This window comes from Ammospiza caudacuta, chromosome 25 (assembly GCF_027887145.1).
Source record: "Ammospiza caudacuta isolate bAmmCau1 chromosome 25, bAmmCau1.pri, whole genome shotgun sequence".
NCBI classification, from domain to species: domain Eukaryota; kingdom Metazoa; phylum Chordata; class Aves; order Passeriformes; family Passerellidae; genus Ammospiza; species Ammospiza caudacuta.
The window spans coordinates 3,560,430-3,575,988 of record NC_080617.1 but is presented as its reverse complement, the minus strand read 5'-3'; the positions used below and the strand labels follow the sequence as shown (position 1 = coordinate 3,575,988).

Sequence of the window (15,559 nt, the reverse complement as noted above, 5' to 3'; positions counted from 1 at the left end):
ACAAATCTTTCTTATTTTGGATTAAAGCTTGGTTGACTAAGCAGTATGAGATGCAACCCTCCCAGGCTAGTTCTTGGGGTTCCTTCCAGTTCAAATGAGTCTTTTTGGCTGGTAATTTTATTTATTTTTACTGGAGAACAGTAACAGAACAATACATATATGGCAATAAAGATTGGGGGGATGAGGGGAAGGGGAGTTTCTTGTGTTGAGCCACAAGTGTGACCATTCTGGAGAGGTGTGAGCTGTGAGCCTCTGTACCAGGACAAGATTCCCAGGAAGCAGGAGACCATACAGGGCACAGTGGGATTTCTGCAGGAAATCTTGTGTGTGCTTCTGGTCATCTGTGCTTAGCAGATGAAATTCAAGTTTGAACACATGGAGTGGACACAGAGGCTGCTTTTCATCCCTTGGCAGGGGTGTGAAGGAAGGGAAGAAATTCAGGGAGGTTAAATGATAATATAACACACATAAACTGGGCTTGATGAAAGCTCCCACTACAGGGTGCTGAAGGAGGCAAAAACATTTGGAACTTTTTAAGCTTTGTTATCTGCAATAAGAGTCTGCATAAGGTAACTCAGGCCTTTTCTTTAAACTGTAAGCAATTTTGTTACATGCAGCATTAATGTTACAGGCATCTTCAGTGTGTTCATGTTCTGTTGTGCTTTTCACAGGTCGAGTATAGAGAGATGGATGAGAGCCTTGCAAACCTGTCAGAAGATGAGTATTACTCTGAAGAAGAGAGAAATGCTAAAGCTGAGAAAGAGAAGAAACTACCCCCACCACCTCCACCAGCTCCTGCAGAAGAAGAGAATGAAAGTGAGCCAGAGGAGCCGTCTGGTGAGTACAGAGAGACCTTCTCTGAAACCATTTACCTGATTTGTTAACAGAAATTAGGTAGGGCTGGGTGTGGCATCATGAATCCCATGTCTGGTTTCAATCTGGTTTTGAATAATTGTTCTACAGTGTTTTATTTGCTGGCCCCATATGTGGAAGGAGGGGAGAAATGCAGAACAGGCTGATAAAGATAGGAATATGCATTAATGTAAGTCCAAATGAAGCCAAACCTCTTGTGCTAGATTCTCATGATCCTTTAGACTTGTCTTTGGAAGTTTATTGACCAGAATAGCCTCTCTGGCTCTGCTGCCACACCTGCTTGGATATGGGCATTCACTTATTCCTCAGAGGGAAAAGACCTTGGGTTTATGGGGGGGTTGTTATGCAGAAGAGCAGCTTTAAACTACTGTGATTCCTGTGGCTTTAAACTATAACTCTGATCTTAAGTTCTGGTTAGATACTGTTTGCTTAAATTTTAGTATTAAATGTCAGTATTCAGTGCTTTGCTTATTAGCTTAGAGAGAGCTTCCCTTTACATTGAGATGTTTTTTGGTCAGTCTTGCAGGGGAGGCAGCTTTTGAAATTTGTGATAGCAGTATCCTATCCTTTACCTCCATTGTGTTTACACAATGAGTGGGGTCTGTTGGTATCACGAAGGTGATGCTCTTGCAAAGTTCAGAGTCAAGAGATTTCATGAGATAATGTGTGTAGTTGGTGTTAGGAGCTGAAATCTAACAGCTGAATCTTTTCAGGTTCATCACTGATGTGAGTCACTTTTAGTTTTCAGTTACCTTAATTTTCTTTCTGGCTGGCAGGTTTGAGAACATTGGACTGGTGTTAGCTTGGGAATACCTACCTTCAGTCAGGAAAAATATGAAAAGCTGTGGGTGTGTTTTATCTCATGATTTGCCATTGTAACCTCTCCTTGTTGCAGCTGTTGGCTCCTGCCTTGATACAGGAGTCCTGTAGCTCATATGCTTGACTGAAATACTTGCAGTGATAAAAATCCTGCCACCCCAATGTAGCAAAAATGGAATTTTAATAGGTATACTTAAGCAAATATTTTAAACTTACTATTTAATTTAGCTTAGATATTGTATTTAATCCTTGCAGCCTAATATTAATATACTTTTTATTTCTCTCAGATTCCATTTTGTGCCTTTAAGAATGATTATTGAAATGAATTTGAGGCATAATCAGTGAGGTACAGTGGAACAGGTTTTGTCCCAAGAAGGAAGGAACATGGAAGATGAGCAGTGATGCTGTTCTATACACACAGCAACCTGTTGGACAGTTATTTTACAAACACTGTATTTAGCCATCCAAGTGCAATCAATTTTCAAACAGGCTGTATCTAGCTGCCTAGAAATGAGTAGATTTCAGGTCATCATATAATTTTTTTATTCCTAGAAATTCTGTGAATATGCATGAAGCAATAACATAGAAAGAAGACAGATTTCAAGCTGTCATTCCAGAGCTTGCTGTAATTTTAAAGGTTTCTGAGGCTATATATGTTTCTGGATCTCTCTGTTTTTGTCATTATTAATGTAGGTGTCAGGAGCATCAGGCCATCTAATGCTGGCTGTTAAAAGTGCATTGAAACTTCTAATTCAGCCACCCTTTAGAAGGAGGAGGCAGCATGGAGTCTGCTGTGTATAAAAGCAGTGTTTGTAATTGAGGTTTTCTCTCTATGTCACTTTGAAGGAAAAATTGAAGTGTTCAATAAGAAATACTGAATTGGACAGTAATACTAGTGGAGGATTGCATACTGAAAATCTAGGGAAATTTTAGTTAGCATGGGTATTTTAATTTATTCTCATTGCAGACCTTAAAAAAAAATAAATCTGTGTTTAAAGCCTGTAAAAGTGCAGGTAATGCAGTGGAAGCATAAAGCTGTCACATTACAGCTTTTGAGCTGAAAAGCCTGATTGTGCAATTTAAAAATGTCCTGGTGCTAATGTCTGGTATTTCATTAGCCTGTCCCCTCAGACAGCTTACAGGGAAGGGGAATATTAAATGTCACACTACAGGTGACAGCACAGTGCTGATCTTCCTTGAGTAGGTTCCATTTGTGTGTTCAGCTGTGGGGAATTCCAGGTGTTCTGGCTGTTACAGGGTGGATTTGCAAGCTGTACTGCATGCTATTGCAGAGCAGTTTTAAAAGGTGTGACACTATTTCATGGTAAAGAGAATTTTCTTAGAGTGTCTCTCATTTTTTCACTTCAGGAATATTGTCTAATAGCAAAAAGCTTCCAAATTCCCTTTCAGTGCTGACTGACGACATTGGTGTTCTTGTTTGCCAGTATCCCTTTTGGAATCAAGGAGCTCACTTCTGTTTGTTTTTTTTTTTTTTTTTTTTTATTTTTCCTCACCAAATTGGATTTTCATTTTTAGAACTACAGAAGATTTTCTTTAGTAGCTCCTGGCCTTTTAGTGTTTTCAGTATTCTTACTTTGTGGTATTTTAGGTAGTTTTCCAGGGAACTGAATATGATCAAGATTAAGTTCAAGGGAATGGTCAAACTTAGTGGTGCTTTGTCTCTTGTCTGTTTTCCTAAATACATTCAGTACTCTGTGATACTCATGTGCAGCTATTGTTAATTTTGAGACAGTGGATAATTATTTGAAGTAAATTCCCTTCTGGACCTTCTTCCTCATTGCTCCTCAGCTCGTGATCTGTTTTTCTGCTGCCTTGAGGCTTGGAGCAGATTCTGCTCTCACACGTGTTCTGTTGAGCTGCAGGAGTTTGGTGTTAGCAGGGATCACTGCTTTGCTTGCTGTTAGCTCCTTTTCAATCTTTATTCCAAGAAAGGAGAGGCAATCTTCACTAGCAGGCCTTGTTTCCACACTTCTCTGCTCAGACTGAGCAGCATTTTTAGAATTGTGCCCAAGCAATCAGTAATAGTGATAAGAAGAGGAAGACTCTGATTTCTTTCTGTAAATAAGCTGAGAGTAATTTTTCCCCTCTGGTCATTGTCAGTGTTAATTCAGGGATTGTGAATGCCAGAGACTGAAGTCAGAATCTGTTTAATTTCTTAGTTTACGGAAGGCACAGGTGAAACTCTTATTGCAAACTCTTAGTTTGACTCTATGCTTGACTCTAATATTAATATTTCAACTGTGTTAGTCTCTCCCAGAATGGAAGCAAGTCTTGAAGTGTTCCCTGCAAAATAAAATACTTGCAATGCAGATCAAGTAAAGAATTACATCCTGCTGTTGCAGATATGTTTATTCACAGAATCATAACTTGGGTCTTGTGAGGCCTTTCAAAATACAATTATTTGTCACAGTCTCTCTGTGAGTTTTTATTTCCCTGCTGGCAGACTGATTTTATACAAGTACTAACTATGGCTCCTCTGCTGTGCTGAGGGAGAATGTCTGTCTTGTTTCAGTTCCTATTTTGTTTTATTTGCAGATGTTTAATGTTGTGACATTCTAGTTTAATCCAGTTGATCACAGTATGGAAGCATTGGTTTAACTTTTTGTGTCTCTCTTTAGGGGTTAAATCTGTAGTTCAGATTAAATTCTTCTCAGTTAGTGTATCCCCTAAGAGCCTTAAGTTACATTCTGGAAAAATTGGCCATCCAGACTCTAAATTAGAGTATTAACAATTGTGTGTTTCGCCTCAGGTTAGACCTTGCTCTTACCTGTTTGGAGATATCACCTGAGCAGTGCTCTAGGAAGCAGCTGTTCCTTGCAGTGACCACTGCAGGGTGTTCAGTGCATGTTGGTTTGGACTTGATGCCTGTTGAAGTGTGTGGAATGAAGGACCTTGGTACAGCAGGAGCCATCTGAACAGCTCTGGGCCATCTCTGGGGTGTGCCTTGGCTTCCTGGGCTCTGCAGGTGATGGGATTTCAGGCAAACTTCTGGTGCTGGAAGGATATTGCTCATGAGCTCACCCAGAGCCAGTGCCTCCTGTGAGGGGAGCAGTGTGTGAGGTGTGCAATGGCTTTGTTCCTGCAGGCACTGCAGCTGTTCTCATCTCTCTTCTCAGCATGCTCTGTTCCTGCTTGTGTTGCAGTCCTGTTAGGACTTAGATGCAGGCTGAGGCAATTCTGAGACTTCTTCAGATGTGTGTGCTTAGCCTTTTCCTCATGTTTCCACCGCTGGGAATGTTGGAAGACTGATGTCTTTCAGTGCTGGGTATTGATCACATCACTGATCAATGGTATGATGTGTATTTGGCTTCAGAGACAATCTTGGTGTGTTAGAACACTGATGGTGTATCAAGGGTGAAGCCAAATAAGAGGTCTGAGCCTTTCAAGAGTTGTTCTAGCATCAAGCTTAAAGGAAGGATTTATGGGGGAAAAATAGGATCTCCTATTTTTGAACATAAGAGACTTTTCAAAAATGCTTTAAACTATCTCCTTGGGATATGGGGAGACTTGGGAGCACCAAAGGCAAGATTATTCATTCTTAGGGTTTGAGATCCATAGAATCTGATGGTATCCATCTGCCAGATCATAATTATTTAGCCACCAGGAATGCTACATATGGTATATACTTCTTTATTTCCCATAAAATCTGATGTAAAGCGTTCCAGTAACCTGGATAACACTTTAGAACGTAATTCTTTGATGCCCTGAACCTAGATTCCAGAAAATGGGATTCTCAGAAAACGGGTTTAGTTAGTTGGTGAAATTTAATACCTAAAACGCCAACTGCCGGGCCTTTATGTCCAGTATGGTTTAATTTATGGAGTAAGGTCCCTGAGTTCTCCTCTTTCCTTCCACAGGGCAAGCAGGAGGACTTCAAGACGACAGTTCTGGAGGGTATGGAGACGGCCAAGCATCAGGTGAGGGTGGCGTTTGATGCTTGCCACTGAGTAGCCAGGTTAGGGATTGATGCTTGCAAGCGCGCACGGGTGTGGTGGTCCCCGACCTAGCAGGAGGTGCAGGAGTTGTGTTCCCACCTGTTTCAGAGTGTGGGCTCTTCAGATTGCAGTTGAGGGCTATAACAACTATGGAAAAGGGTGCTAGCTAAGCTGTGCTGAAATGCCTCAGGCCGATCTCTCATCCCTCCACTCCTCTCCATGTTCAGAGGAGTCTAAACATAAAAAAGCTGGTTCTTACTAGCCAGGCTGTGCCACCTAGATTGACACAGAGAGCTTTAGAGCAGTGTACCCTTTTTTCTAATCTGCTGAAGAAACAGCACAGAATACCTCCTTTTTGCTCCTTTTGCTCCTTTCTTTTTGTCTTTTGAAAGGGTTTGTGTTTGACCTGTGTGCCAGCACTTAGCCCAGGAGATTGTCAGCTGGGCACATTCATAGTCTGCTGTCACTGGACTGGATTGTGGATTGCATTCTCCATTTGGCCTTGGTGCTGCTGCTGGCAGTACTCACTGCTTCATTCACAGGATTGGTGTCTTTACTCCTAAGTACTTGGAGTGCTACTTAAAATCTTCCTCCAACTCTGCTGCTTTTGCTCTCACTTCAGGATTAGGGTTTTAGACAAGAGTCAAAGGCTACAGAACCTATTCTGTACCTCCAAGTTGCTCTTTTTGATGCTCAAGAAACTCATCTAAGAGTGCATCCTTTGCTGTTGTAAGTAAGGGAGCCAAATACTGTTATGGATGTTATTTCTTGCATGGAGCTGCTGGCTGTTATGCCTCATGGGCTTAAGGATGCCTTGCCTATTTCATTTTTAGGTAGGCATTGGCTGATTGGAAATTCTGCATATTTTATGCTGAGAGTATGCTCTAACTGTCCAATTCGACAGCCAAAATCCTTTCATTCAGTGTGTTCATCTGCAGATGTTTTAGTAAGTCTTTAAATGAGCAGCATCCCTCAGGATTTCTTCTGTGAGCAAGGATGTACTCAAAACTTCAGTCAGTTAGTTGCTAGTGCTAAATGTCAGGAATTGCCAAGTGTGTGTGTGCAATTGTGTGTGAAGAGGAGCTGATAATCCAGTCTAGGCAGAATCTTTCCAAGGAGAAACATGTAGTTTTGAACTGTAATGTGCAGCTTTCATGAAATACAAGCAGTAAGGGTGGGAAATGGGTTGTAGTCAGCCTGAAATCCAAATCCATTTAGATTTGAGCTGTGTAGTTGCAGAAGTAAATTGAAGGACATTTAGTTTTTAGATCTTGCAGTGGTTGGCCAAATAAAAATGCTATCTTTGCTATTAATAGCTATGCTTTTCCTAAATTCTTGTATGGAACACTCTTGTGGGTTGTTTTATTAGGTTTTTTCCCCCTGAATACCTGTGCACATCTGGAGCTACTCTGTTTCTCTAGTTTTAAAGTTTGGGTTATTGCCATGAAAGGTATTTCGCCTTAAAAGCCCCCCCAGCTCAACCCACCTTGGGAGTTCTTTTCCAAATTATTAGTATCACCATGATCTCTGGCTGCTCAGTTTGAAGAAATAAAGCTTTTCAAGACACTGCCAAGTTGCCTCAAATCCACACATCTGGGAGTTTGCTGGTGTTTGATGACTACAGTGCTTTTTAGCAGCTACCTGGAGAAGCACACTTCTCTTAGCACAAACCTGAAGAGTCAGGGAGTCAGGTTCAGCATTTTAGCTCTGTAAAAATTGTGCTGCTGAGCTCTTGAGCATCTAAAGCCTTAATTAAGTTTGTTAGCATTAATGAAGCATCAGAGAATTGGTAACTGGTTTGATTCCCATGCCCAGTTTTACAGAATTCATAGTTGAGCATGTGCATTCCTGCACTGATGTTGGCACCCCTGGGCCAGGGTTAGATGGAGGGACAGCAGAAGGGCTGGGCTGTGGTTGTTCCTGGAGAAACTGAAGTCATAGTAGAGCTATGGGTTGTATTCCACAGCTGAATATTAGTGCAGGAAACATTGTCCTATGGTCAATTTTATTTTACTAGCAATGCTCTGTAGCTTCTCTTACTAATTTCTTCTTGCTGTAAAATTTATGTCAATGATCACAGTTTTCTTTATCTTGAGTCATCACACAGATCTTTTGATCTTTACTTGTGAATGAATTTTTGGTTGTGAGGGTTTTTTTTGGTTGGCTGGTTGGTTTTTTTTTGTTGTAGGTTTTGGGGGGTTTTTTGGTTGTGGGTTTTGTTTGTTTGGGTGTTTTGTGTGTTTGCTTTTGATTGGTTTATTTTGAGGGTTTTTGGTTTGGTTGTTAGTTTCACAACCATCTCCTTCCTTGATTTTTTTTTTCCCAGCACCTTTGGGAAGTAAAAATGCTTGGAAGTTAAAGGGGGGTGTGGTGGCACCAGAATTAAAAGCAGGGAACTCCTCTCCCTGGTGCAGTGCCATGTACTGCTGTACATGAACTTCAAACTCTTAAACAGTTGTCTTGGTTAGTGTAACATGCTACAAGCTTATATTTTCTTTGCTGTTTATTGTAATCTTTGAGCAATTCCAGTTTCAGCAAGTGATCTTAATCATCCTGTGTTACTTGTGGGGTTTTTGCCCCTGGCTTCTGTCTTTCTAGATTGAATGCCCTGTCCTCTGTCCTGATCAAAGTCTCTTCTAGGACATGGAGATTTATATTTTCTTGCTGTATTTCACATCTCAGTGCTTTATTTTGCTTGCTGTGCCTGCAGGATTTGCTTTCTGCACTTGTGCTGTAGCACTGGATGCAGCTGTGTCTGTTTGTCACTTTTTCTGTAGTGCAGCATAGCAGAGACTGAGGAAAGCAGGGTGCAGAAATGCACTTACAGCACTGCCAGTGTGTGAATTGGTAGAAGTGCAGGTTCCTGTATGAATTAAGGCTTTCCATAGAGAAAAGCTCTCCGGGGTGGGTTCAGCATCAGGTCTTTTACATGTGGAGCATTTAAAGAGAACAGTAGGAAATCTGTTATTTGTAGGCAGCACAGGAAATGCCTAAATGTGATTATATTTCATTGCACTGCCTGCTGGAAATATATCAGATATAAATGAGAGTTTAGGGTGGGTTCCTTTAGCTGAACAAGGTCAGTGCAAATTAAACTTTGAGAAGCAGCTGAGAGGGAATGGTACATGCTGTGTTTGTGTATTACAGATATTTTGGCTTTGAAGAGGGTCTAAAACAGTTTTCTGGTTCTGTTAGAAGCTGGAAACCACACAAATTAAGGACAGCATCTAAAATAGTTATATTTTATTGTTCACACATATATATGTGTGTATTATATATAATGTATTGATATGTGCCCCTGCCACACTTATTTTTTAGACTTTGTTCTTTTGGAGGGTTTTGTTTGCTTGTTTGTTTTATCCCCCCCTGTAGTATAGCTTTTTCATTATCTTAGATACCTATAATTCAAAGAACTGTTGACTTGGAGACCTGTACATCTTGCAGACGTTAATTAAAGATATAAATGAAAGCATCCCATGATTTTGGCCATTTTATCATCTCCTTGGCAGTGTCTGTACACTACTTGTGTTTTTATTGTAGGTGTGGAGGGTGCAGCTTTCCAGAGCAGACTTCCCCATGACCGAATGACATCCCAAGAGGCTGCCTGCTTCCCTGACATCATCAGTGGGCCCCAGCAGACTCAGAAGGTGTTTCTGTACATCAGGAACCGCACTGTAAGTTTGTTGTAAAAATATTGGTGAAAAAAGGGCAGGAAATGTGTGTGCCTTGCTAAGAGTTTTTGGCAGTTACACTGTCTAGGTGAATTTTTGGTTTTGAGGCAGTGGGGTTTCATTTCTGGCATCCTCTTAAGTTAAGAAAAATGTACTAGCCCGTTCTTGATCTGTGCTGTGAGCAGCATAAAGAATCTGTAGTGTTTCTACAACAGCCAAAACAGGGATCAAGGCTTTCTCCTGTATTTTGGAAAAGTGAAGTAATGTTAAAAAAATTACAGTGGAAAAGCAAGAAATATTTTGAAAATTTCTGTTTTACCATAGTTAAGAGACAAAACACCTTATTCACCACTCAGTTTTTTCAGACTAAAGATGATCATGGGGCATTGACCGTGGTAACACCCAGTGCTTAATAAGTTTAAGTTATTTAAAATTTATGTGTGAAATAGCATGACTTCTGCTATTCCTGTCATGGTTTCCTGTAACTCAAGTTGTAACTTCTGGGAAATCATGAGATATGTAAAAACAGGCCAGAGCATGCCAAAAAGTTTGGAAAACAATTTGCACAAAATAAACAGTGAGCAATCCTTTTACAAATGTGTTGGAAGCAGAAAAGCCTTCCACTGAAACTAAGAAATTACTGAAGGGAGATATTTGCAGTGAAAAGCAGCACTGCTGGGCCTTATTCACTACAGAGGAACATTCCTGAGCAGGAATCCTGTTTGAGGAAGGCTTGTGAGAGGAACTCTTCCAGCAAGAATGGCAGAGACCATGGAACAGCTGATATGAACCCAGAGCTCAGCAAACTGCAGTGTGCAGCCTCTTAATCAGCCATTTGCCTCAAATAGCCTCCCAAATTATAAAGAAAATATTTCTTAACCATTCCTATTCATTATAGTTGTAAGATTTCCACTTTAATTTGGTATCTGTGAGGAGCTGTGAAGCTCAGTAATGTAACTCTAGGGAAATATCCAAATAAATGACTAATTACGGAATGCAAAATGGAGTGGAAATGCTATGTATCACCTAGTAAAATTATTTATTTACTCCTGTGCTACAAAGTAAGAGTTCTGTTGGGAAAACAGGTCTTTTCTAGTATGAATTGACCTACTAACATATCACAGACAATTCTTCCTGCTCAGTTTTTGAACTGTAAATGTCCTGTAAATGTGCTTTTTTTTGTGTATATGTGGTCAGTGTAGTCCATAGCTGTGCCTTATATTGTTGAACATGAATCATTAAATACTGGAGATAAATAAACCTTATAACATGATAAGTACTGCTGTAGCTTTGATGAAAACATGAAATCTGATACCAAAAAGACAATCACACATCTTTGTGCTACTTTGGTGCATTTCCACTTATTTGAAATGGTGTGAGAATTTCAAACAGACTGTATTGCACCTTGATGAACACTGGAAGGTGAAGTTCAGTGTGGCTTGGGTAGTCCTGCCAAAATTTAATTCAATAGGGGGTTTCATGTCCTGACAGTATTTGGTAGCAAACATGGGGCTGGAAAACACCTCTTGTATTGCTTAATATGATTTGTTGTGTTTGTTTAAATCCAGCTGCAGCTCTGGTTGGATAACCCAAAGATTCAGCTGACATTTGAAGCAACTATCCAACAATTAGAAGCACCTTATAATAGTAAGTCAAGTTGTTCATTGCCAAAATCATATTGTATGAATCATTGCTGTTTTCTTTCACTTTTGTTTGAGGAAAAGCTGCTTCAAATGTTTGAGTCCTTTGTTAGTGGAGCTCCATGAGTGGTCATGTACAGACTGGGATATTGGTTCAGATTTAGTAGAGTTCATTGTCTGGTAAAGAAATATCACTAGCAGGATTCATAAAAGCTGCTAAAAAAATGGATTGTTACAGTAGGGTTAATTCATGTGCAGCTTTTAAGGTTTGCCACAGCTTCTTGGTGGTTTTTAGCTGTAAAACATTATTAATCATATGGATTTTGGGAGGGTTTTTCAAGACTTAAACAGAGTGGGTGTGATGCAAGAAGGCAGTAAAAGAGTGAGGAGTTACTGCTTGCAAATGGAGACCATTCCACACTTCTCAGACAAAATCCCAATAAACTGGGAAAAGGTGGAGGGTAGCCATAAAAAAATAATTGAAGAGGAAAATAGTGCTGAAATGCAAATATCCTGTCAAGGATTGCAAAATAGGGATTTATTGTTCTTTTAAAAATAAAAATGAGAATTCAGTGCTGCAGTAAGTATTGGCATAACAGTAAGTATTGGCATAATACTGGCAAATCACATCACAGTTCTGTGTCATGATGCTGGGATTTTGCAGTTTCAGAAAAGGTGTTATTCTGCACTAGATTAGAAGAAACCCCTGATATCCTGTACAGCTTTTCAGGCAGGATTCAGAACTGAAATACAGCATGGGTGTTTTTCAGAACAGTAACCTCAGGCTTCCTGAGGAAGGTGAGTGGGTCAGTAGGGCAGCAGAGCTGTAGGGCAGGATGTGTTTAGTGGGATTTGCCCAGGTTACTGTGAATATTGCTCAGTATGTATGTGCTGCTGAACACACAGAATGATTTTGAACATTTCTTCATTTTTCAGGTGACACAGTGCTCGTTCACAGGGTTCACAGCTACCTGGAGCGCCATGGGCTGATCAACTTTGGCATCTACAAAAGAGTCAAACCCCTTCCAAGTAAGAGCCTTGAACATTGTTTCTAGTTCAGATTTTGTTTTATTATTCCATGATTTCTTAGGACAGTTTTTTGAGTGTTCTTTTTTAGAACTGCAGTGCTAAGAAAATAAAAAAAGGCTGGAAGGCCATCTGGCTATTGATGTTAATGTGTTTTATTTTGGCATAGAGAAGCCTTGTATTTATGTAAATCACTTTGAGAGGAAAAATTGTTGGCAAATCTTCTGTAGATAATTCAGTGACTGTCACTTTTTAATGAGTTATCTTGGTTCCTCATTTGAATAACTAAAGGCAGAAACACAATATTGTACTTAGATCTGTTACATGCTTATGTGATTCTGGAATTTTGCAAGTGAACTTCTCTGCCCTTAAGTTTTATTCTTCTGGGGCAGAAAGAACTCAAACTATGATACTTTGTCCCCTGTAATTAATATGAATTGCTTTCTTCTTCAGACAGTTGTCTGGAAGCATTTTTCTCCTGTTTTTTCCTTGTTCCAGATGTACTGCTAGAGTATTTTCCTTGTCCCTTTTTCAGCATGACATTGAGAATTACTTCAGTTTTCTTTTTGTTAAAGAATTTATTCTCTCACTCATTAGAAGAATGCTGCTTTTTGTTCTTGGTATCTCTTATAAGACTGTTTTTTAATTTAATACTGCACTACTGTAGCTGATTTTTCTCTTTCTTTAGCCAAGAAGACAGGAAAGGTGATCATTATTGGCTCTGGAGTCTCTGGGTTGGCAGCAGCTCGCCAGTTGCAGAGTTTTGGCATGGATGTCACAGTTCTGGAAGCCAGAGTATGAATTTCTGTGCTATTTTACTTTATTACAACTTAACCTGTTCATTACTAGGGCAGGGCTGTGTCCCTGCAGCATGCCTGGGGTCACTGTGGGCTGTTCCAGGCAGTCTGGATGAATTGTGCTACTGAACCTGTCTCACAAGGAGCTGAGTGAATCTGTCCTTGCTGGGAGCTTCTGATGCTTTCTCAGAGCTGGGCTGGATGGTCAGGTGCTGGTGTTGTGTGCTTACACCAGAAACAGCTTAAAACAACTTCTTTCATGATTAGAAATTGATTTTTCATCAGAAAGCAGAATGCCAGACTAAAGGGAAGACTAAACAGAATTTCAAGAGTGTATTATTAAGGGTTTGTTAAACTGTGGGAGAGGGCAGGAAAAGTACTCTGTGTATTGACAGTCTACAAAGTTACACATATATGAAAAATATATAAAAAACTAAAAATCTTTAGGCATAAGGGGGAGGAGGAAACCTAGTACATAACTAAATTTGTGCATGGACAGTGAAGAGATTTGCTTTGGAATCACAGTAGATCCTGCTGTAGAAACAGTGAAATATGCCCAAATCAGATTAGGCATAGTTTTTTCTATTTCTTTCCTTTTTCTTTTCTTCTCCTTTTTTAAATGCTACTTCTTAATTTGAGCAAATTAATTGTGCTAGAGTTCATTTGCAGAGGTTTATGGGAAAGTGTACATTCTGTTTATTGAACCCCCACTTAGGAGAATACTTGGACCATGTTTTGTAGATGTTTCAGTGATTATATTTCAGTATATTTAACTGGAGGTTTAAATCTTGTGCTTTCCAAAGGACAGAGTAGGAGGAAGAGTTGCCACCTTTCGCAAAGGGAATTATGTGGCTGATCTGGGAGCAATGGTGGTGACAGGACTTGGTGAGTTTTTCAAAATCAAAAAGACAGGGGAGAAAAACAGGGGGCCAAGATGCTATAAATGTGAAATCTTGATGCTATAAATGTGAAATCTTAATGCTGCTTTCTTTCATGGCCAAAATAATTGGGTATTTTTAACTCTTTAAAAGAACATGTTCTCATTCAGCCTTTTTGACAGTATTTTCATAAATAGCAAAGCTGTATGATGGGAGACACCCTAAAGAGACAGAATGTATTCTTTCAATTTACATGGGAAAACAAGGGAGGAGGGGAAATGGAGAGACATTCTAAAGAGAAAGCCTTTCTTCAGGGTTGAAACCCCAAAAATAGTTTCTCCACGTGATTTCAAAAATAGTTGTAAAAATAATGGCAAACAAGCCAAATTTTTTCCTATTTATTACTATTTCATGGGATGGCATCAGTTATTGGCATGGTTACTCTGCTAAGGAGATGGGCAACTGTTTAGTGTGGAATATCCTTCAGCAATGTAGTGAAATGATAAAATACTGTAAAACCTATAATAAACCTCTGGTTTTACTGACAGTCTGAATTTGGTGTCTGTCTCATGATCAGTCTTATTAAATTGCATATAAAAACTGGTTCCAAAGAACTGAACTTGCACAGTCATGGAAAAACAGATTTCATTTTGCCTATTGAAAGGCTGTAATATTTTTATGTTTAACTCATAAAATCATGGAATTTTAAAGGTTGGGAGGGACCTTAAAGATCATCTAGTCCCAGTCACCCTTGCTTTACAGGGACACCTTTCACTAGACCAGGTTGCTCAAGGCCTTGAACACTGCCAGGGTTGGGGCATCCACAACCTCCTTGAGCAGCCTCTTCCAGTATCTCAGCACCCTCACAGGAAAGTATTTCTTCCTAATAATCCAGCTGAAGTTTCCCCTCTTTCAGTTTGTACCCATTACCCTTGTCATACCAATGCTGCTTCTGACAAGGAGTCCCTCCATGGCTGCCCTGTAGGATCCCTGCAGGTCCTGGAAGTAGAAATGTGGTTTTTTTCCACGTCCTCATTGCAGGAATCCCTGTGAAGTGCAGACCTTTGGCAGGGTTACACCAGGTCACTGGAATGCATACACTGGAATTTGTGTTTTAGTCTCTGAAATTGCTTTAACTGTGGAGTTTTTGTTTAATTGCAGGCAGATTTTACAGGACTCTCTGTTAACTGTATAAAATCTTTTCCAGGAGGAAATCCCATGGCTGTGGTCAGCAAACAAGTAAATATGGAACTGGCAAAGATCAAACAAAAATGTCCACTTTATGAAGCCAATGGACAAGCTGTAAGTCTGGTAGTGTTTCCATGAACCTTTTAAACAGAAGTAATATCTCAATTCTGTTTGTTACCAGGCTATTGGTCTAGCTTGAGATGGCTTCCAGAGAGGGAAGAAGGAAATATTGTGTCCCTTTTTAGGCATTTTAGTTATATTGTAGCATACCTGCACCTATTCTTCTAAAACCTGCTCTTTCCACATGAGTTTTTACCTTTGCATTTCAGAGGTTTTGTGGAAGCCAAGTTGTCTCACCTTTGTTTAACCTGTGAGTGGTTTAACAGGTGTGAGGTTTGCTCTTTCCAGCACTTGAGCTCTCACCATGTAACAGGTATTTTCACACTGGCAGCACTCACTGTTTAACTGAGTATCATCAGTACAGTTAAATCCACCATTCCATGTGTGTCCTGCAGTGTTTCCACCATCACCCTAGGAAAGCTGGATTGGTAATTCTTACTCAAAATAACCATTCCAGAAGAAAAATTACTGTCTGTACCTCACTGAGTGTGCCAAGCCTTCTAAAGCCCTGTGATTGTGTAGAGCCATCCTGCCATCAGAGTCTTTTGGCAAGCTTCTGTAGCTGTGATGAACACACCTTCCTTTCCAGTT

At 40.0% G+C, this 15,559-nt stretch overlaps 1 protein-coding gene across 2 annotated transcripts in view; it reads left to right on the top strand.

Moving 5' to 3' along the window:
• Nucleotides 1-15,559, top strand: part of KDM1A (lysine demethylase 1A) — a 28,041-nt gene that overhangs the window by 2,229 nt on the left and 10,253 nt on the right. Inside the window, exons 2-9 of one of the 2 annotated variants that reach the window (XM_058819615.1) lie at nt 672-837; nt 5,571-5,630; nt 9,189-9,322; nt 10,888-10,966; nt 11,896-11,988; nt 12,674-12,780; nt 13,586-13,667; nt 14,868-14,962. In XM_058819615.1, the coding sequence (XP_058675598.1) occupies nt 672-837; nt 5,571-5,630; nt 9,189-9,322; nt 10,888-10,966; nt 11,896-11,988; nt 12,674-12,780; nt 13,586-13,667; nt 14,868-14,962 (816 nt within the window). The remainder of the gene's footprint in view (nt 1-671; nt 838-5,570; nt 5,631-9,188; nt 9,323-10,887; nt 10,967-11,895; nt 11,989-12,673; nt 12,781-13,585; nt 13,668-14,867; nt 14,963-15,559) is intronic. The other variant, XM_058819614.1, reaches the window with a different exon arrangement.